General features: G+C 56.7%; 7 protein-coding genes across 7 annotated transcripts; 5 read left to right on the forward strand and 2 right to left on the reverse strand.

Annotated features, from left to right (window-relative positions):
• Positions 1-1,166: 1,166 nt before the first annotated feature.
• On the forward strand, positions 1,167-2,618 carry BU26DRAFT_499736 (glycoside hydrolase family 76 protein; the record flags this gene model as incomplete). The annotated part of the gene is made up of 3 exons (XM_033826429.1): positions 1,167-1,260; positions 1,309-2,015; positions 2,064-2,618. 3 exons carry the CDS (start codon positions 1,167-1,169, stop codon positions 2,616-2,618), a joined length of 1,356 nt encoding a protein of 451 aa, XP_033692200.1.
• Positions 2,619-3,797: 1,179 nt separating this feature from the next.
• Positions 3,798-6,467, forward strand: BU26DRAFT_446493 (amidophosphoribosyltransferase). Its single transcript, XM_033824624.1, has 4 exons — positions 3,798-4,255; positions 4,304-4,809; positions 4,864-5,903; positions 5,956-6,467. The coding sequence occupies exons 1-4, from the start codon at positions 4,221-4,223 to the stop codon at positions 6,166-6,168; spliced, it is 1,794 nt and encodes a 597-aa protein (XP_033692201.1). The 5' UTR covers positions 3,798-4,220; the 3' UTR covers positions 6,169-6,467.
• Positions 6,468-7,005: 538 nt separating this feature from the next.
• On the forward strand, positions 7,006-8,018 carry BU26DRAFT_558601 (uncharacterized protein; the record flags this gene model as incomplete). The annotated part of the gene is made up of 2 exons (XM_033832584.1): positions 7,006-7,238; positions 7,604-8,018. 2 exons carry the CDS (start codon positions 7,006-7,008, stop codon positions 8,016-8,018), a joined length of 648 nt encoding a protein of 215 aa, XP_033692202.1.
• A 602-nt stretch (positions 8,019-8,620) lies between these two features.
• Positions 8,621-9,334, forward strand: BU26DRAFT_558602 (uncharacterized protein; the record flags this gene model as incomplete). Its single annotated transcript, XM_033832585.1, has 2 exons — positions 8,621-9,004; positions 9,050-9,334. 2 exons carry the CDS (start codon positions 8,621-8,623, stop codon positions 9,332-9,334), a joined length of 669 nt encoding a protein of 222 aa, XP_033692203.1.
• Positions 9,335-9,530: 196 nt separating this feature from the next.
• BU26DRAFT_558603 (uncharacterized protein) lies at positions 9,531-10,253 on the forward strand (the record flags this gene model as incomplete). The annotated part of the gene is made up of 2 exons (XM_033832586.1): positions 9,531-9,740; positions 9,765-10,253. 2 exons carry the CDS (start codon positions 9,531-9,533, stop codon positions 10,251-10,253), a joined length of 699 nt encoding a protein of 232 aa, XP_033692204.1.
• A 3,797-nt stretch (positions 10,254-14,050) lies between these two features.
• On the reverse strand, positions 14,051-15,370 carry BU26DRAFT_499740 (uncharacterized protein; the record flags this gene model as incomplete). Its single annotated transcript, XM_033826430.1, has 3 exons — positions 14,051-14,893; positions 14,944-15,183; positions 15,272-15,370. The coding sequence occupies 3 exons, from the start codon at positions 15,368-15,370 to the stop codon at positions 14,051-14,053; spliced, it is 1,182 nt and encodes a 393-aa protein (XP_033692205.1).
• A 1,580-nt stretch (positions 15,371-16,950) lies between these two features.
• BU26DRAFT_38203 (uncharacterized protein) lies at positions 16,951-17,837 on the reverse strand. The gene has a single exon (XM_033822585.1). The coding sequence runs from the start codon at positions 17,513-17,515 to the stop codon at positions 16,991-16,993; it is 525 nt and encodes a 174-aa protein (XP_033692206.1). The 5' UTR covers positions 17,516-17,837; the 3' UTR covers positions 16,951-16,990.
• Between the last annotated feature and the right edge of the window lie 2,396 nt (positions 17,838-20,233).

Below are 20,233 nucleotides of genomic sequence, written 5' to 3' on the forward strand. Positions count from 1 at the left end.
TGATAAGGAGTATGCGACAGACGCGAAGGCCGAGAAAGTGGTTGAGCGGGCGGTTGTGATGAGTGTGCGTTGTTTGGAGGATGGAGGTGTTCGGTGGAAGAGGGCGGACGCTGGGCGAGCCGACGGCGAAAGAAGTGGTTGGCGAGCTTGTAACGGCGTTGGTCGGAGGGTGGTTTGAGGTGAGGCTGATGTCGCCGTGGCACCTCGCGCTCCTGCAAATAAACCCGGGCGGCGGGCGAGAGTAACGTGCAATGGCTTGGGCAGTGGTGTGAATTCCGGCGCGAATGACTGCAAGGGCGTGGCCGACTTTATTGTTTGATGCGAACGCCTGCGGCAGCATTCAATCACGGCAGCCCTGGAGTGGCGAGACCGCCTCCGCCACACATTTCACTGGTCACGTGCGCCAGCCTCCCTCGTTACGACGTTGCAGCTGGGCAGTCGGTCAGCCGGCCAGCACAAGCGGCTGGTTCGGGCATGGCGTGGCAACAAAGACCTCGCGGCGATTACGCACCCCAGGCGCTTCTAATTTGGTTCTTCCAGCGACAGCCGCTTTGAGAGGGCAGCCTTCTGGGCAATGAAGCGCCGGCTGAGACACGCAACGCCGCACCCTCCTCCGCCAGCGCCTGTAAAGAACCGTGACTGTCATCAGAGGGCCGTGTATCGTATCTGCATGCAGCCTAGCAGCTGCTTGAAATCGCTATTGTTGACGTTCAGCATTGGATCTCGCGGCGTTGTAAATGGCTTGGCGCTGAAACCCAAGGGCCCGCCCAGTTCCCTGCAGCTCCGCCTTGTCTCCTCAGGAGAACCGTACCTCGACATCGCCAACGCTCTCATCCACCACACCGACACGCCGCGCTCTTGAGCCGTGAACGCTCTTTCGACCCTTCTGTGCACAACGCCCCTAATCTACGTTCCTCGTGCTTTGTCGAGCCCCGCCCGCCCGTCTCGACCCGTCGCTCGTTTCAGACCGCACGTCATTCACGACCTCCAACAACCTACATACCCCATTCACTCGAGACCCTCGCTGAGCATACTGCATTGCTTGTCGCACGCACCGAATCCAGTCGTCTGTCCAACATCCGTATAATCGAGCCCGGCGCTTGAAGCTTGAATATTGAGGGGATCAACACAAAGGACCGGACTGTTCCGACGCTGGCTTCCACATAATGAAGTTATCTCGCTCGGCCCTTGGGGTGCTGGGCGCCTCTGCCCTGCTGGCATCTGGCGCGGGTGCGATTGATATGGACATCAATTCTCCAGGTGAGTGCTACTAAGGGACGGGCTTCGGGCATTCACTGACTTTGCAAGAATCGATCAAGAAGGCTGCAGGCATTGCGGCGGCCGGCCTGCGAAAATGGTACACTGGCGACCGACCCGGAGACGTCCCCGGCAATCTCCCAGACCCCTACTTCTGGTGGGAATGCGGGGCTATGTTCAACGCTTTCATTGACTACTGGTACTACACCGGCGACGACCAATACAACAACATCACGTCACAGGCTATGCAGCACCAGATCGGAGACTACCAAGCCTTTATGCCGCCTAATCAGACAAAGACGCTGGGTAACGACGACCAGGCTTTCTGGGGAATGGCCGCCATGTCTGCCGCGGAGAATAAGCTGCCCGATCTTCCCGATGGTCAAGGCCCGTCATGGCTTGCCCTTGCACAGGCCGTGTTCAACACCCAAGCTGTCCGCTGGAACACCGACGCCTGCGGCGGAGGGTTGAAGTGGCAGATCTTCACCTTCAATAATGGATACAACTACCGGAACACCATTTCCAACGGATGCTTCTTCAACATTGCCGCCCGTCTCTACAAGTACACCAATAACCAGACGTACGCTGACTGGGCTGAAAAGGCGTGGAACTGGGAGCTCGCCATCGGTCTCATGAGTCAAGATTACCATTACTTTGATGGTACCGATGACAGACAGAACTGCAGCAGCGTTAACCATATTCAATGGACCTACAATGCAGGCGTGCATATGGCCGGTGCTGCCGCTTTGTGGAATGCTGTGAGTATATTTCCCTTGCACTTTGAACCCTTTGACTAACAAAACTAGACTGGAAGCGAGGAATGGAGGACGAAGCTACTGGGCATCATCAACGCCACCAATGTTTTCTTCAAGGATAACATCATGTTCGAAGTCGCGTGCGAGTCCAACGGCAAATGCGATGTCGATCAGCGATCTTTCAAGGCCTACCTCGCCCGTTGGATGGGTTACACCATGATTGTGGCCCCGTGGACCCGCGACTTAATGATGAATCGAATGCAACTTTCGGCTCAGGCCGCCGCCAAGCAGTGCAATGCTGGTGAGGATCAGCAGACCTGCGGTCTCCGCTGGACCAACAACGGCGTCAACGATGGCAGCTTCGGTGTCGGAGAGCAGATGGCCGCGATGGAGATCTTCCAGAACCTCCTGATCGACCAGGTCTCTGGTCCTGCCACGGAGAACGCCGGCGGGATTTCTAAGAGTGATCCGTCTGCAGGAGGTGAGGTGCAGAGCCAGCCCATTACCTTCAACGAAATCACGACGGGCGACAAGGCTGGAGCTGGCTTCCTGACCACCATTGTCCTTATTGGTATCGTTGCGGGTGCTTGGTGGATGGTTGCGTAATGGTGGGGTATATATAATCATAAGAGATACGCTGGGAGTGGTTTTTGCATGGTTCTTTCGGGGAACCAACGGGATTTCTTTGGCGAGGTGCTTCCGTGCAGAGAAGCCATAGTGAGTCGTAACTTTTCATTTTGGGGAATACCGGTATCCACGATAACCGGGTTTCGATGGACTCGGAGTTCTGTATGTTATATGTCTGACATTCTACGTTGGATAGGGCTGGACTTGCGACTACTTAAGAAGTGAAATATCAGGTCTCTCTTGACATCACCGTGAAGCTATAGCAACAATCCACCTGGAAATCGGCAACAGCAAGAAAGACCGTACCTATAGGGGCTGATGTTTAGGCCTAGGGCAACCTTCTTTCACGTTTCTATCAGATCCTTCTATATGTAATAAGCTGCTTCCCCTCTTCTCCCCGCTCCGTTTGCCTCATCTAGTATCCGCCAGGTCAAAGACAAACCCAAGTCATCTACCTGCTCTACCTAAGGCAGTCAAAAAAAGGCAATTCAGGCCGTACCAATCCTGAAGGGATTCAAAATACCATCGGTCGATGAACTGGCAAGCATGTTCCTGAAATTGTTTGGTCATGTACTCCTCGGAGCCCGCTCAGTCATAGCATTAGATCAATGAATCCCCCACAAGAGGTCACCAAGCAAACCGAGTGACGTGATTCGGCGAAGTAGGCATACAGGTATCCTTGTGTAAGGAGCTGTTTTGGAGTAGATCGTCAAATGGAGCCTTCAGAGAAGCAACAATCCCACATGTGCCAACATGACCAGTTCCTGGGGCCACATCGACATCACAAGACCACGGCTAATCTCGATGCAGGCCAGCTCCCCGGAAGGAGAGAGAGCGCGTGGGCGCCACAGCGGGAAGCGTGAATCCAGAGCTACGGATGCGGGGAGCTCTAGCTGCAGCCATCTGCCGTCATAGTGTCAGGCCGCATACAAATTTTAAGAAATGTGCATATTTCGAGGGGCCATTGTCCAATTGGGGAGTCCCTCAATGGGCGGGACGAAGAGCCCTAGTATGGCGACACTGCACGTGGTGGAAGTACAGCGCTTCAGCAGCGTAGCCGTAGTCGTCCACGGGTGTGCCGGTTGGGGCCGGGGCGCCAAGGCCATGTTAGTGGGGAGAAGAAATTTCCAAAACCGCTGCTATCAAGGACGCACAACCATGCGCCCCAAGGCCTCCATCACCTGGGACAGCATCCCCAGAATCCAATCGACGCCAATCGACTCGCTCGACACTACACTAAAAGATGGACCTAGCACCGCCTTCATAAGCGCCATTGCTGGCTGCTCGTTCTCTCCTCCACCCCACCTTCGGTGAAGCACTATCACACCGCGCGGCTTCTAGTGGGGAAGAACCAGGTTCGTAGTTGTGTTTGCCTCCTTCACGATCCCTTCATCATGATGATCTCGTCCTGTTTTTAAAGATGTTAGACTTGCGACCCTTCGGGAATGAGCGCCAAAAGACGTCCTGACCGTAATCTCCCTACTACCGAGCTCCCGCCTTTCCGATACCGATATCGCGGACTAACTCGCCTCTTCCAGACTTCGCACCTGACCCTCCCTCTTCTCTCACCTACCTTTCAACATGTGCGGCATTATCGCCGTGATCCACGCGGATCCGTAAGCTCTCACAACTCATTCAACCGAGTGCTGTGCTAAGAAGCGAAGGAAATCGCAATCGGCCGCGGTAGAAATACACGATGCGCTATACCTCCTCCAGCACCGGGGACAAGATGCGGCGGGTATCGTGAGCTGCGGCGCTGGCGGACGCTTCCACCAGTGCAAGGGCAATGGAATGGCCTCCAAGGTCTTCCATGACGGAGCCCGCGTCTCCGATCTCCCAGGCTTCATGGGACTGGGTCATCTTCGATACCCCACTGCCGGCAGCAGCGCAAACTCGGAGGCTCAACCCTTCTACGTCAACAGCCCGTACGGAATCTGCATGACCCACAACGGCAATCTTATCAACGCGCCCGAGCTGCGCGAGTTTCTAGACAAGGATGCCCATAGGCACATCAACACCGAGAGTGACAGCGAGTTGATGCTGAACATCTTCGCCAACGAGCTGAACGAGACTGGCAAGGCGCGTATTAACGCCGCCGATTGTTTTGCCGCCCTGGAACGGATGTATAAGCTCTGCGTTGGCGGATGGGCATGCACCGCTATGCTTGCAGGTATGCTACTATTGGGCGAGACCTAGTGTTGCTTCACGTATTGACAGTGTACAGGCTTCGGCCTCATTGGATTCCGCGATCCCTATGGCATCCGCCCCATGGTCCTAGGCTCTCGGCCTTCTGACAGCGGTCATGGCACTGACTACATGATGGCTTCGGAGAGTGTAGCCCTCGTCCAGTGCGGATACAAAGAATTCCAGGATATTCTCCCCGGCCAGGCAGTCATCATCGAAAAGGGCAAAGAACCCGTCTTCAAGCAAGTCCACGAGGCTCTCAACTACACCCCAGACATCTTTGAATATGTCTACTTCGCACGACCAGATACCATCATCGACGGTATCGACGTAGACGAGAGTCGCCGTAACATGGGATTCAAGCTTGCGGAGACCATTCGGCGTCAACTAGGCCCGGAGGCGCTCGCAGACGTCGACGTCGTCATGCCTATTCCTGAGACTAGCATCACATCCGCCTTGTGTGTGGCAGAAGCTCTTGGAAAGCCCTACGTTCAAGGCTTCGTTAAGAACCGTTACATCTTCCGTACCTTCATCATGCCTTCCCAGAAGCTCCGCCAAAAGGGCGTTCGGGCGAAGCTCAATCCGATGCGTAAGAAGTTCGAGAACAAGAACGTACTGCTCGTTGATGACTCCATCGTTCGCGGAACCACTTCCCGTGAGATCGTTCTCATGGCTCGGGAAGCCGGGGCAAAGAAGGTGTACTTCACTTCCTGCGCACCACCCATCACGAACGCGCACATCTACGGTATTGATCTTGCATCATCCTCAGAGCTCATTGCACATCATAGAGACTCAGCTGCGATCGCCAGGCACATCGGCGCCGATGATGTCATCTATCAGACTCTACCGGACCTCATCGATGCATGCGCCTCTCTGTCACCTCGAGACCCTGCGACACAGAAGTTCGAAGTTGGCGTATTCTGCGGCAAGTACGTCACCCCAGTTGATGATGGCTACTTCGAGCATCTGGAGAGAATCCGAGGAGAGAGCCGCAAGTTGAAAGTCATGGAGACTGCTAGGGAGGCAGTGGTGCATGGTGTGGCAGACCAAAAGCAGATCCGGATGGCCGCGAAGGGCGTTGTAAGTCCGCACTCATATCTAGTCCTCATTTCCTTACTAATTTCAATCCTAGGAAGTTGACCAGCACGGCAACGTGATTCCTGCTGATGACAATGGAAGCCCTAATTGGGGCCCCCTTAACGGCGTAAGTCTCACAAATGGCACAAACGGCACAGATGGAGTCGATGAACCCGAAGCCCCTGAGGAAAGAAGGACCAGCGTGGAGGAAATGCGGATCAAGACCAGCCAAGACATCAGTCTTCACAACCTGAACGACCATTTCTGATTGTGGCTGTCTTCGTGGATCTCACAACCGACCACATTTCACTAAGAGAAGCAAGGTAACCTGCCTCCTCTACGTGTCGTGAGCGAATACGACCCTTTCTCGGCTCGGTTGCTCTTGGCGTATGCGGCATTCTGTTTTAGCGGAAGATATAAGGCAAAAGTCCAGGCTGAAGGGCAAAAAGGGTTTCCTTGCTCATTTACGCTGGCATTCAAGGGGTTTTGGTAGCATGTTCTCCACGATCTCAAAAATAATGAGTCATTAGAGCAGTGCATGGATCAATCATTCACAGCGTCCAAGCCAAGTCCGAAATGGTCTGTCTCACTGATTGAGTCCTCGCGCGTTCTTCATGGTGTCCCGGTTGTGTCGCGTATGGCAACGGGCTCACGGGGTTCGATCGAGACCCCGCTGGCTCGTGCTCGGTCCACTCGATTAGCAACAGCCCAATTGCGGGTTGCAACTGCATAATCTTGTGGAAAGCTCTTGTGTTGAATCGCTGATTGCTTCAAGAAAAACATCTAGAGACTCTGTTGAAGAGTGTGAAAGAGCCTGTGGCTGAGGCGATGACTTCGACGGCGTGGTGTGTCAGGCGAGTCTAAGAGTCACTCCACAGAATCAGAGCAGCGATGACTCTCATACTCAAGTGAGTTGGGATGAAGCTGGGCATGAGTATATAAGGAGGTTCTACGTCTCCCCAACTTTCCTACTTCTTACTTCACTTCAAGTTCCCTTCTTTACACTGCTCTTCAACTGTACACCTATTTTGCCAGCAACTTCCTCTCTTCTTCACATACTTCTCGATAATTTCTAACAATAATCGCCAAACCCATCAAGATCAAGATGCCCGATCACCAAAGCGGACAACTGGATCCAGTCGCAGGCGTCGACGAATTCCGCTCGGGAGTCAAGCTCCAACCACCGTTGTCCCGAGTCTATGTGGAAGAAGCAGCCCGCAGGTTGGCCAAGGCTAGGATTGGGGACAAACTACTCTTACCCAACGTTCTAGGACATGACGTTGAGAGCAACTATGAACCGACCGACAACTCGGACGACCGCGAACTGGTCTTCCATTCGTACGACTCGGTATGACAAGCTTGCCAGAGCCAAAACGCCGAACATAATCTCCGCCCCATCGATGCCAGGCGAGTTTGATCCAGAAAAGTACCGACGAAACAAGAATGGCTGGCGGGGGAGTTAGTGAAATGGCATGATCGTAGGACAAAATTCAGCAAACCCCTCCAACACTACAAGTTCGACCAGCCCAATCAAGACATACTTGGCATCACCCCATTGCTGCGAACAGTCAGGACCGTCTGCAGACCGATCGGACACATAATTTGCTTCAGCCTATTGGACATGTCTCGGGCGGACATGGACGTTCCTTTTGGGAGGCATATCGCCGCGGGTGCGATTGCAAGAGCTATCTACCTCGAAACAGGAGAGCAGTCGCAGTCAGGAAGCCATACTCGTACCAGTACGAAGTGGAAGCCATGTCGAGTTGCTTCCCTCTTCCGTTACAACACCACTCGACACGAGGCTACGTAGCGTACAACGAATACTATTACCCCGGGGCCCTCCGTGAGATGAATAACGCGACCTTCGTCGTCGTCTTTCCCGGACACAATGAAACCCTTGTCCATCGGGAGCTCATCGGAGACTACGCGCAGGAAGAGCGTATACCGGCTGGCCTTCTTTGCGAGCGGCTCGAGTACGAAACCAACGGGAACCCGCCGGAAATTCCTAATGAACCCAGGGGAAGACGCCTTCTGAAGATCATCAAAGAGGAGGACTGGTACGCGCTTCCCGTTCCCAACGATAGTTGGGATCGTTTTCACTGCGGCAAGAACATGTGATTCTACTTTCGACCTGCTGGTAGGAACGCCCCGATGGAGGTTGGTGGCGTGAAACGCTTCTCCCAACACCCGCCGGTTCCCTAGAGGAGTGTTGGATATATACCAATCTGCGTAGGATGCAGAGTGTGTTCACATTTTGCGCCTGCGCTTACAAGTTGCCGGACACTTGACGGGTACCGGTCCTTTCCTTTTGTATCAGGTGCTAGATTGTGCAAATGCGGTTTTTATGGTGGTTATGACTCGGATTGGAAGCTTGTAATGATATCATATACTAATTCAACCTTGTAATTTCTCAAAGGCAGATACACGTGTAGTGTGAATGATTAAGCATTTCCACGCATCAGACTTACAAAGGTTAAGCGTATGTGTTCTCTCTTCTACCATGATACCCAAGGCACCTCTGTCTATTCTCGTTCCTGGCTTTCGCGTGTTGCTTCTCTAGTCATTGTTTGGACGTTGTCTGTCGCTGCTACCTTGGGAGCCGAGTGGGTGTGCTGCACAGCCGAAGGGATCATCTGTGGCGACCAAGCCACGGAATCCTGTAAAATTAGGAACAATGTTAAAGTTGCGTTCTTGTCCCATTTTCCTTCCCGTCTGCGATAATGTCAAATCATGTTCCTCTGCCCTCCATGGACGGAGACTCCCACAATACCCTCCAGCAACTTTCCGTTTCCTCCCTCCGAAAAAACCGAGCCCAGTTCACGCCCGTAGAAGTCAACCACGAACCCTATGAATACCAGAAGCTCGCACCTAGTAGCACCAGTTTCCGCCTCTTTTTCTTGTTCGGAGGCGTGGAGCAAGGCAGCACTGCGCCGATTGTTGGGTCGCTGTTTGAAGCCGATCTTGCGGATCCGCCGACGTATGAGTGCTTGACTTCTACGTGGGGAACGGGCGCGAAAATCCAGAAGATTTACGTGGATGGAAGGGTGTTGTGTGTGACGGGGGATTTGTTGGCGGCGCTGGGGCATTTGAGGGGACGAGAGAGGGTTCGCGTGCCGACATGGATTGATTAGCTGTGCATCAATCAACAGGATCTGGATGAGAGGGGAAGCCAGGTAGCGCGGATGGCGGATATATATTCGCAATCGGCTTGTGATGTCGTGTGGTTGGGCCCTTCGGATGATGCCAGCGCCTTTGCGTTCGGATGGGTGCGGAGGATGGCGAAGAAGGCATGGGATGCGGAACTGGAATCGAGGAACATGGTACAGGCGGGGAGGAAGCTGCGGCTGCCACTGGAGGCGAGGAACACCACGGACGCCGAATGGCAGAAGCTGTTGGAGACGTTCAAGGACCGCCGAGTGTGGCTCAGAGTCTAGATCGTGCAAGAGCTCTTGCTGTCGCCAAAGATCCGGCTGCAGTGCGGGCAGTATCCTTTGGCTTGGGACGAGGTAGCATTGGTGTGCAATGCGTTCGACGAGCCGCTCGCTCCAGGGCCCCGATGATAACAATTAGCGCGTACGCGTCGACGTGGCATCCAGCTCCGTGCTGAACATCCTGCTAGGAAGGCAAAATATGGCGGATGGAGAAAAGACCTCGCTGAAGGATATGCTGCGCAGTAACGAGGCGCTTCGAGCCACAGACGGGAGGGATTACATCTACGGTATGTTGGGCGTGACGCAAGACATCAGTATCAAGCCCGACTATGGGATTTCGGTCGAGGACGCATACACGGCAGCCGCAGCGCCCATAATCAAGCAGGGGAAGAACCTCAACCTCATCTGTGTCGACCACTAGCCCGAGAGCCAGGACCCTAATGCGTACTACGGCCTCATCCCGGAATGGGTTCTGCACACTGACGAAGACTTCCGTCCGCCCTCGTGGGTCCCGCGGTTTATCAGAGGCAGCTCTCTCGACGAGTTTCAGGGCATGCCGTCGATATACAAGGCCAATAGAGAACAAAGGAACGCCGAGGGAAGCTTTGTCATCGAAGATGATACACTTATCGCTGAAGGCTGCCACGTAGACCACGTCCTCTACATCGGGAGGTACAACGACAACCCGGTGAAGAGCCATCGTTCCTGGCACTCCACCACCTGCGCACAAGTCCAAGAAATCCGCCATCTTGCCGACGACGGCACACTCAACGCCACAGACACTATACGGCGCACACCGCTCGGCGACCGTAGCCTCAGCGGCGCGCGACTCACCGACCCCGAGATCGCGGAACACCCGGCGCGCGGCTCTTTGCTCGCACAGTGCGCATTATGGCTTCGTGTAGGGAGGCGTTTGCGCTGACGAAGAAGGGGCTGTTGCTTCATGTTGGGGGTAAGGCGCAGGTGGGCGATGAGCTTTGCGTGTTGAGAGCGGCTCCGGTGTCGGTGGTTGTGAGGCCATTTGAGGGCGTTAAGGCGGGGGACGAGGTGAGGTTTGTTGAGTATGTTGGCACCGCGTTTTGGTTTTGTCACTGTCTAATGGATGGGCCGGTGGTGGAGGATCGGGAACGGCATCCGGGGAAGAGCTACCATATACTGTAAGATACGGCAAGAGTCAACGCAATACGACCGTGGGCTTCCCGGAAGCGGTCGCTAGTGGAACGGCAAGCATTGTCGACGTCGGCATCGCCGCTTGTGGAGGGGACATGATGTCGAGCGCAACACTTCATCGCTATAAGGTCTCTGGGCCTCTTTTTCAAGAACAACGTTCCTTGCCCCCGAGATGGTTGCCTCCTCTCTGGCGGTGGCTAGAGCGGTTACTATGTCCTTCTGAGTGGGTAGATACAGAAAAGAGGACATGGTGAGTTGATCAATACTCACCGAAGGCCCTCAGCCCTCAGGATGCTCATTCCATCCGATTCGAAAGGCCTGATTCCACACCAACTGGACAAAGAGGCAGTGGACATAGAATTCTCGTGGCGATGCGAGGGGAAAGATGGATGGGTGAACTGAGGGAGGATTCGACAGGGCCCGAACGCCTTTAGGGGGGCATTGATACTCTCTCTTCCCTCTACAATCTTGCGATAGTATTCCTCAAGTGACGTTTAAATCTTTGATACTTCCGAAGTGCAGTCTCTCGATGCGACGCGACCTCGTCGTGAAGAAGACGCGAGCATACTGCATAAGCATCATCTCACTGATCGAACAGAGTGGGGAAAGGGTATACCTGAATACCTTCAACGTACCTTCTTATCTCTGTAGTTACTAGTTGCGTATTCGAAGCATCTTTCATCCTATACACCGGACTTTCCAGCGTTTAATAAAGAGGGACCGCGAACACGCGGCGCGGTCTAGTTTAGGATGAGGTCCACCACCGTCCTCGTGACATGGGTGCGTAGGTATCCAGAGAGCCAGAGGCCTTCAGCAAGCTTCCACCCCTCGACGACGCCTTCCCCCAAGTGCTACAGTACGCGGTGCTATGGCTTCTCTGGCTGGACGTATATATCCACGAGAACTTTCTGGATCTGCTTTTAGTCTCCACGGCGTGTTTCAACCTCTCTTTGCAGATCAGCCGTCTTCAGACGCAGACATCGCTTCTCCGTTGCATCGATCGAGGGGTATTGGGCCTCGAATGTTTCAGCGAGCTCCTGCACCTCGGGCAATATACCATCCCATCGCGCCTTCCAGGCTATTCGCTGCGGGGGCGTCGTTTTCGAGTCCAGCGGAAAGGCAATCCGGTGTGGAAGACTTTTCTGACGCTCTCTACGTTGTCTGCCTGGGCGTCGCAGAGGACCTTCTCGGCATGCTTCAGCAAACGGGTTCGCAAATCTGATCCACGTCGAGCGTAGACCGCTGTCACTCTGCTAAAGTTGATTCCGCAACGATAGTGCCGATCTACTCGACTCTCGACCGCCATACCAGCCTCCCCTTTCAGCGACTTCAAGTACTAGCTTCCTCTTCGGAGCCTTTGTGTCCAGCCTAGGTACAGGTCCGTAAGCGATGCAATTGGATAACACCAACGATATACTTGTGCAGCAAAAAAGACGCAGAAGAGTAGCTTGATTGCGTGCTACGGACCGGAGAGCAAAGGTACCACAAATCAGACTCAAGCTGAGGTTCTAGAGAGAGAAAGACAAAGAAAAGTCTGCTACATTTCATAAAGTCAATTCGGACTACCCGCCATCCTGCACGCAGACTAACCTCCCAATATCAATCACTTAAATGAAAACAACAGCGCGACATATACCACTCGCAGCTATGCTTGCTTGAACAACTCCACCGCCCTAATTCAAACGCACAAATTCCATTCAAAACACACGTACACATAGACATCGATCCCAGGCCCTCCATGGCCCAGCACCCACCAACTCACCCATCGATCCGACTCGGCCCCAGTCTCAGCCCCTCACCCATCCAACCCTTTCCATGCAAATCCCAACCAAGGCACTTCCACACTTCTCCTATGGGATGGGTCTCCGTACCACGGCTCATATCCACGCACCGCACCGCTCGAGCAAGTCCGCAGGTCACGCGGACAGCGGACAGCCGGGGGCAGGCATGACTAATACCAGAAAGGGGGGCATGAACCACGGTACTGTACGCATAAGAGTGAGGGGTCCGAAGCGAAGCCGAAGCGAAGACCGGCGGAGCGGGCAAGCCGTACTGTGCAGTAGAGCGGGGAAGGCCGTGATTGTGATCTTGGTTTGGCCGTGTCCTGTTGGGACGGGAGGAGTTGCGGAACAGACCTGTACTATCTTTCCTATACTCACGGTACGGTACGGTACGGTACGGGACAAGTTGTTAGATGTCAGTCCGTCAGTCAATCCATCCGATCATCCCACCGCGGCGGCTCTGGGCTCCCGTCGAAGGATGATGGGGCAGCTCGTCAACAAATGTCAAAACATTTACGCGCCCGCCCGCCCCCTTCACCATGACATAATGCTGAGTAACCTGCTGCAACAATCTCACTCACTCACCGATCGAACGCACATCAACGCCACATTCCGCACGAGAGAAAACGAACGTCAGACCTCAACAAAAACTCGCACCAAAAAAAAAACCCCCGCCCCCCCTGAGGCAAGTTATTCCCGAAAATACCATCTCCATTATTTGACTTGACTTGCGCTTGGCTTGCAGCATCTTTCTCTCTCTGGCTCTCTCTCAATAAGCATTATTCGCATTTTCAGCAATTTAAAAACAACATTTCCCAACAAGATGTGCAGTTGCAGTTGCAGCAGCAGTCGCAGCGCAACAAAACTAAAACCGAACCAACAACAAAAAACAAAGCAGATTGCCTCCCAATATTCGTAACTTGCTTGAACCCCCCGCAATCGAGGAAAGGACAGTACTAGTGAGCCCCAGAACCAACAAAGGAGATAGAAAAATAGCACAAGCAGCCACGGGTCCGCACCGCTGAGATGCAGAGAATTCCCCTCCCTTCTAATATCGTGTGTTTTGAACAGAGAAAAAAAACAGGAACTAGTATCAGACACCGCCCACGCTGAAAAGGCATTTGCAGCGCTCGCCACCAACACGACACCTTGCTCGATCTTCCGAAGCGGGTGCAAAATCGCCGCCCAAGCAAAAATCCAAAGCCCACGCTAAAGGTTGAAACATCCTCTTCCATGTCCGTGTCCAAAAACTCAACATTTCCGCCCCCACTCTTCGTTTTGGATGCCTTTTGTTGCGTGAGAGTCGACGTGATTCCTGACGATCGAGCAGCTGTGTCGAGAGCGTTCCGCGCCGAACAATGTATGTAAGGACTGCTTTTACCACCAAGGAAACTCGGAAACGGAGAGGTCGAGCCATGCGCGCGAGGAACCCGCCCACATGCTGACTGCTGCGACTGACCCGGAGAACGGGTAAGGAAACAGGGAATAGACGTGTGAGGAATGAGGTGAGGGATTCGCACGTGGCCTTAGGAAATAGGAAACTGAAAATGCCTGAAACGCTATCAGAAGACCGCCCAAATGCTCCACCGCTGTCAGCTCAACCCCGCAAGGGATAATGTTGCTGAGGGGGAGAGATTGAAATTATACAGAAAAAAAGCAGATAAACACCGCACCATTAAGATTGACACCGACAACATTTTGCTGCTTGGACTAGCTCGTACAGAGGACCAGCTCTAGAGCATTGCCTCGGAAAGCGCCCGGAGTCGATCTACATGGGCCGGCGATTGAGCATGTTGAGCATGTTGGAATCGGTCGAGCTGCGTCCGTTGCCGTTGTCGCTGACGAGGTCGTTGATGCGCATACCCGGTCTACTGGACGGCTGCGAGGTTGGCGGCGGGGTCGGGCCGTCGCTCCGGGGTGGCATAGGGTGCAGTGCGCCGTTAGTCTGGGGAGGAGCTGAGTAGTACGGCGAGGCACCCGGTGTTGTTGGGGCATGCGCATGCGGTGAAGACGAGGCGCGATTCGCATCATATGGGTAAGCACCCTGCGGAGATGCTCGACGAGGTTGCTGGGCACCATAATACGGCTGAGTAGCTGGTGGTGGAGGAGCCGAGGGATACGATGCTGAAGAGCTCGCTGGAGACGCAGCGCTGGTTAGAGACGGCGGTTCTGCATAGCTATAGTCTTGTCCAGCGCCCCGATGAGGGAGCTGTGACGCTGAGCCGGGGTTTGGCGGAGGCAGGGTCGGAGTGTGAGGCTCTGGGTAGGGCCTCTTCCTGCCGCTCAGCGGATCACGGCTCGCATCATCGTACGGAGCAGATGGACCAAAGGTAGAAGGAGCTTGGTACGGACCTGGGGCGCCTGTAGGGCTAGGCAAATATTGCTGCCCACGCGGGGGCTGGGCATACGGTTCCGCATGGCCCGCCGGTGGGAGCGGTTGCCCATATGCGCCGTACATTGGCGGAGGCTGCCCGACTCCACGCCAAACAGTGTGCGCGGGAACAAAGGCCTGCGTCTGCGCAGACACGGGCGTGAAGATGCAGTCCTGGTTGAACCTCATGCAGTTTGAGCAGCGGCCGTCCTCGGTGGCCTCGAAGCCTGAGCACCGGATCTGTTCAAGACATGAGCGAGAGGTGTGTAGGAGATTCGCGATTGAGTTACCTTGCGTCTCCTGCAGTAGCGGCAGGCAATTGCGGTTCGCTGGCGCGGTGCAGGAGGTTGGTGATGCTGGTAGTTGGGCGGAGGCGGTTGCCCTCGGTACGGGTCTGGCGGAGGAGGCGCCCGCGTCCACTCATGAGGTCCCGGGAGACGGTACGGCTGCTGGTGTTGAGGGTGTTGGTGAGCGGCCATGTCGGGGCGAGGCTCTTGCGGATGGGGAGGAGGAGGGAGAGTGGTGTTGATCTGCTCGCGGGTTGAGGTCAGCCGGGTGTGATGAGATTATGGCGGCGAGGCGGCGTGCTTATTAGCAAGCGCACATGACCACACTTACATGAGCTGGCGGAGGGTAGGCGCCGTTGGCAGGCTGCTGCGAGGTCGGCGGCTGCCAGTGGGTGGGAAGCTGACCGTGGCCGCCCTGGTGAGGGAACATGGCGGAGGAGCTGGAGAGAGGAGGTCGCCTTAGTCTTGCGTTCCGCCCGAACAGATGATAGCTGTCACGCCAACCATGAACCAGGGATCACGGGTGGAGCAGGCGCGAGCGTGGAGGAGGTGTGGTGCGGAGGATGGACTGGGGCGCTCGCGGTCGCACAAAATACAGTGTATGAGCGGGCCGCGAGGACGGCTGCAGGTCAGAAAGAAGGCAGTGCAAGTGCAGCGCGGATTGCAGGGCCAAGGCGGGCGCGAATTGGGCTGGGGCGGCGTCGGCACACTCAGCAGGCGCGGGCGGAAGAAGGGATGCGGACGGTGAGAGGTGAGACGGCGCTGGGGGGGGAGTGGGTTGGTGATGCTTCTCGAAGGCGCGTGGAGAAAGAGGCGCGGAGGGAGAAGCGCTTGGGTTCCCAGGAGAGCGGAAACGAAAGGGAGGTGAGGGTTGGAGCGGGAAGGCCACACTATTACTATGCCCACGGCGCACGCCCGGAGTCCCAAACCTTCGCGCACGGACTGGGATGGCGCTGCCAGGCTCCCTGGGGAGTGCTGGCGAGCTGCGCGCTGCTTGGGCGGATCGCGAGGACCCAGCCGTGTGCGGGCCCGTTCCACTAGCGCGACGTGGTGCGGCCGGCGGCAGGTTGCCCTCAGCGGTGCAGCGCGAAGTGTGGAGAGAAGCGCGGCAGAGGGCGCGCGCCGGGGGGGGGGGGCACAGGCACACACGCACACACGGGCTGCTGAGCCGCCGCCCAACGTGCGTCGACACGAGCGCGCGCGCGGTGGCAGGTTGCACACGCACGCTGCGGGCGCGCACCCTCGCCGGGCGCGCTGGGAGCTGGGTGGGTGCTGGGCGGCGAGTGACAGCAGCGGCGGCGAGATGCGAGGGGGATGGCGTTTGCGTTTGGTGCGGGCCGAGGAGTCAGCCTGGCCATCGCAGCGCGCCAAGTCGTACGGGTACAGCCGCCTGCAGGCCTCTCGCGTGTGATCGCCCTCTGCTCGCTTTAAAGAGGCCGCCGCGCAATATACAGCGTCGAACTCTCCCTCGCGCCCGCCTGCGCAGCGTGCCCCGCCGCCGCCGCGATGCTGCACCTCGACGTCTAGCTGCATGTGCCCTCTCGCGGTGCAACGCCAGCAGCGCCCCGGCCGCTGCGAGCATTCTCGCGCCTGCAACACACCACACGCCCGTGGACGGCTGCTCGACCACGGCCCGCCGCTGCCTCGCTTCGTGCGCGCGCAGCTGGGCAGCACGTCAAACCGAGGGCCGGCCAAGCGCGCGCGGCCATGCCGGCTGCCGCGCTGCTGCTGCTGCTGCTGCTGCTGCTCACCTGCAGCGGGCCTTTATTGATGACCGCTGCGCTGCTCGCCGCGCACGTCGCCAGCACGCCCTCGGCCGCCGCCCCAGGATGCCCCCGCGGCCGCTGCTGGAATGCGCGCGCCGGCGCTGGAGCGAGACGACGATGCCCGCGCCGAGTGCACGCAGCCAGCGGAGGGGAATCCCGCATCCTGGGCCGCGGGTAGCAAGGGCCGCATGTGAGATACTGTAGGGCTGGTCCGCTCGTGCGCTGCCCAGCGACGGCGGCCGCAACACCGGCCACTTTCTCCTTGCGGGCGACGACATGGCGGCCTATCCGGTCACGCCGCCGTGTTGGTGTGCGACTGCCCGGCCAGTGACGTGCGCGCAGAGTGTGGCTAGCGGGCGCGATGTGAGCTCACCAAGCTGCTCCTGGGCGTGACTCGGCGGCATCAGCCAGCTTCTTCCGTCAGCGGGGCCACCGCTCCGAGAAAAGCAAGAGCGCTCAGATGGACTCGCCGGCAGAACTGACCTCCAGGGCTTCAGTCCGTCGCGAAGCGCGAATAGCAGCCGCGCCCTTGCTCGCCTCGCCTGCCGCGTGTGTGCAAACTCTGCCCGCGCCGGCCGTTCGCCGTCCTCCTCAGCTGCCATCGTTCTTATTGCCTGGGCACGCCGGGTGCGTGACTGGCAACGCGCCCGCCCGCTGCTCGAATCACGGCTCAAAATCTGACATCCACCGTTTGGCAGATCCATCCGACCCTGGTGCCGGCGCCGGCTCAAGTCCTGCCATCCATGGTAAAGACCGCCTGCCCTGCCCCTGATTCGCCCGCCGACGCCACTGGGCAGCGACCAGGACATCAAGTTTAGAAATGCCCTAAGCTGTGCTGGTGCCGGCGGACCCGCAGGTGACGATGGCGGCACGGAGGAGTGCGGATGGGTGCATCGCTGCCGGAGGATGGCGAAACACCTCGTCTCGTCTCGCCTCGCCGTTGACTTACCACGGTGGTTAGCCTCGGATCCCAGACTAAGGTTTGGCTGGCGAGCGGGATCGGCGGGCCACGCAGAATTGGTACTGTATGTATCAATTGAAACCCCAGCCGTTGCCCGTCAGCCACGAACAGACGTCGCATGCCTCTTCGTATCATTCATACGGAGTACCGTATTAGGTCCTCCACCACTCTACAGTAGCCTTGATAACCCGCTGCCGCTGCTGCACGCTGACGGCCCGCTGATTGATAACCTTGGGCTACCTGGTGACAGGACGGGTAGCATATATCAGCGGCCAATCAATCCGGCGCCTACGCGAATTGAGTCCTCGAATGCGCCGGCCATACTCGGAGTCGGTGTGGTGTTCCTTGCAGAAAGCCTGGTAAAGGACGGGTAAATCCTCCCCGTGAACGACTGCTTTGAGGAGGGCTGGAAAAATTGCATGGTCAGAAGGTCACAAGACGCGCTGCCACCGGTCAGCCCTCGTCCTCCCGCCCCGTCCAACTCTCCTCTCTTAATGTACTGAGCGGGCTGACGTGCTGCAGCCAATCGCACAGAACTGCCTGTTGTTGTTCTTTGATTGACTGCCACACCGCATCTCGATACCCGAGGCAATCACGAGCCCGCTATAATTGCTTTGCAGCTGCTGTGAATGCTCTGGGGGGAAGCTGTCAGCAAGGAAAGATGCGCCGAGGATTGCTGCCATAGTGGACAGATTAATAGCACATGTCAGCATCCTCCCGATGAGCCGTCAGAAACCCTCCAGGTACCACCGTCATCAAGATAGGGTGTAACGGGAGCGAAATCGAGCGGCAGGGCATTGCATCTTTGTGGGGAAGCAGCATCGGGCTTGATCTTCAGCCCTCTGTTTATCCACCCAAGCGGATAGCAGCGCTACTCACACACCCATGGACAAGGGGCTACACGAAGCCCTGGTTGTACGTGGGCATTCCGTGCCTGATACAGGCCGCCCGTCCTCCGGCAACTAACAGATGAAACTGCAGGATTGTGGCACGAGATCACGGGCCGGGACGAGGTTACGTGTGGAGGAGTCTGTACGAAGGCAAATTACCGCATCTGGAGCGGGAGTGAGATTAACGAAGTCCCCTGTGTCACCGTGGGCGCTGGGGCGTTTCTGGGGCCGAGTGCATTCGGCGTAAACGTGAAGTGTAGCCGCCTATAATATAAGACGGGAGGCCGTGAAACGTACCTCTCCGTAGCCATAGCTGCCGTGACACAACCTCCTGCATGTACTATCAAACGTGGAGATACTAGCTCGACGCAAGGTCTCTGCGCAAACATTCCATATGAAAAGGTTTCTGTGCAACTCCAACCAGCGTGATGAGCGTTGAAACCACTCCGAAGGCCCCGCGCGCCAACGACGGGAGGGCGACTGGTTCAGCCTGTGGTGGTGCCCTGACCGATATCCCGTTAGACGACCCTCGCCGCAGCACGGCAGCAATTAAGCCGCGAGCTCTGGCAATGCCGCTGTTACCCCCCACTCCGCGTAGTGTTGCATCTCGATATAGTTTCCTCCTACGCCGCAAGGCCGCAGACGGAGCCTATCGATGTCTGCGAGCAATTCCGTCCCCGCAGTAGCGCGGTCAATTACTGCGAGACAAAGGAGGCACAGCATTCGGCCGGACGAAAGGTGCTTATTACAATTCCACGACGCGATTCTCCCCGCCGTGGTCAGCAACGCGATATTCTCCTAAGTGCGGCCCCCAACAGAATGCAAGGCCGCTGCACTCAAGCGCGAACTCAATGACGGGGCGAATATGCATAACGGGACGATCTGGGACAAGTGCCTTCTTCGGGAACGAGCTGTTGAACGTTGAGGTGCGGAACGACATGGCCTGACCAGCAGCCCAAACGAAAGCTTGACATCAAGAGCTGCCTCGTGTGGAACGGTCACGCCTGCGATGCGGTTGAGCGACCGTTGGGCGGTGATTCGCCAGCAATTGTTATCAAGATGCGATCGGTGTGCAGGAGGAGCAAGACAAGGCGCGGCATGCGCAGATTTAGGGCACACACCGCTGTTCTGGGATGGCAGCCCGCGTGAGTAAGAGCGATCAGATGTGTCTCTTTCTGCGATTTGCCGGTGTCGCCGGAAGCAAAACCGTTAGTGGGATCCCTCTGCGCATTGCTGCACTCGTTCTTCCTCCTGTGCTCCGTAAATTTGGCGTGAGCCGTGTCCCACGCAGCGAGCGCTGACTGAACACGCTGGACAGCATCCTTCAGCGCGGCCGTCTTCCGCTGCCCTGCGCGCGTGAAGCGGACCGCACCGATGCAGTGCCTAGCGCTCAATCGAGGAAGCCGATCTGAGCAGACGTGAAGCCGTCTTTTGAGATGCAGATAGCCTTGTGGTGGGCCTCGTTAGGCGGGTGCTGAAGAGCGCACCCATGCACTCGAACGAATTGCGCCCCGGCCCGTCGCGGCCTGGCTGCTGTGACATACAGGACCAGGGTGTATGTGGAGAGCAGCCCATCGGGTCAACACGAGAAGCAGAAGACACACCCCGGCGCGGTCTGGTGAGCACTGCTGCACTGTCATCGAGGAGCTCGCAGCCAACGTCACACATGCACTGTC

The sequence above is a fragment of the Trematosphaeria pertusa genome (genome assembly GCF_010094035.1).
Source record: "Trematosphaeria pertusa strain CBS 122368 unplaced genomic scaffold BU26scaffold_1, whole genome shotgun sequence".
Taxonomy (NCBI): domain Eukaryota; kingdom Fungi; phylum Ascomycota; class Dothideomycetes; order Pleosporales; family Trematosphaeriaceae; genus Trematosphaeria; species Trematosphaeria pertusa.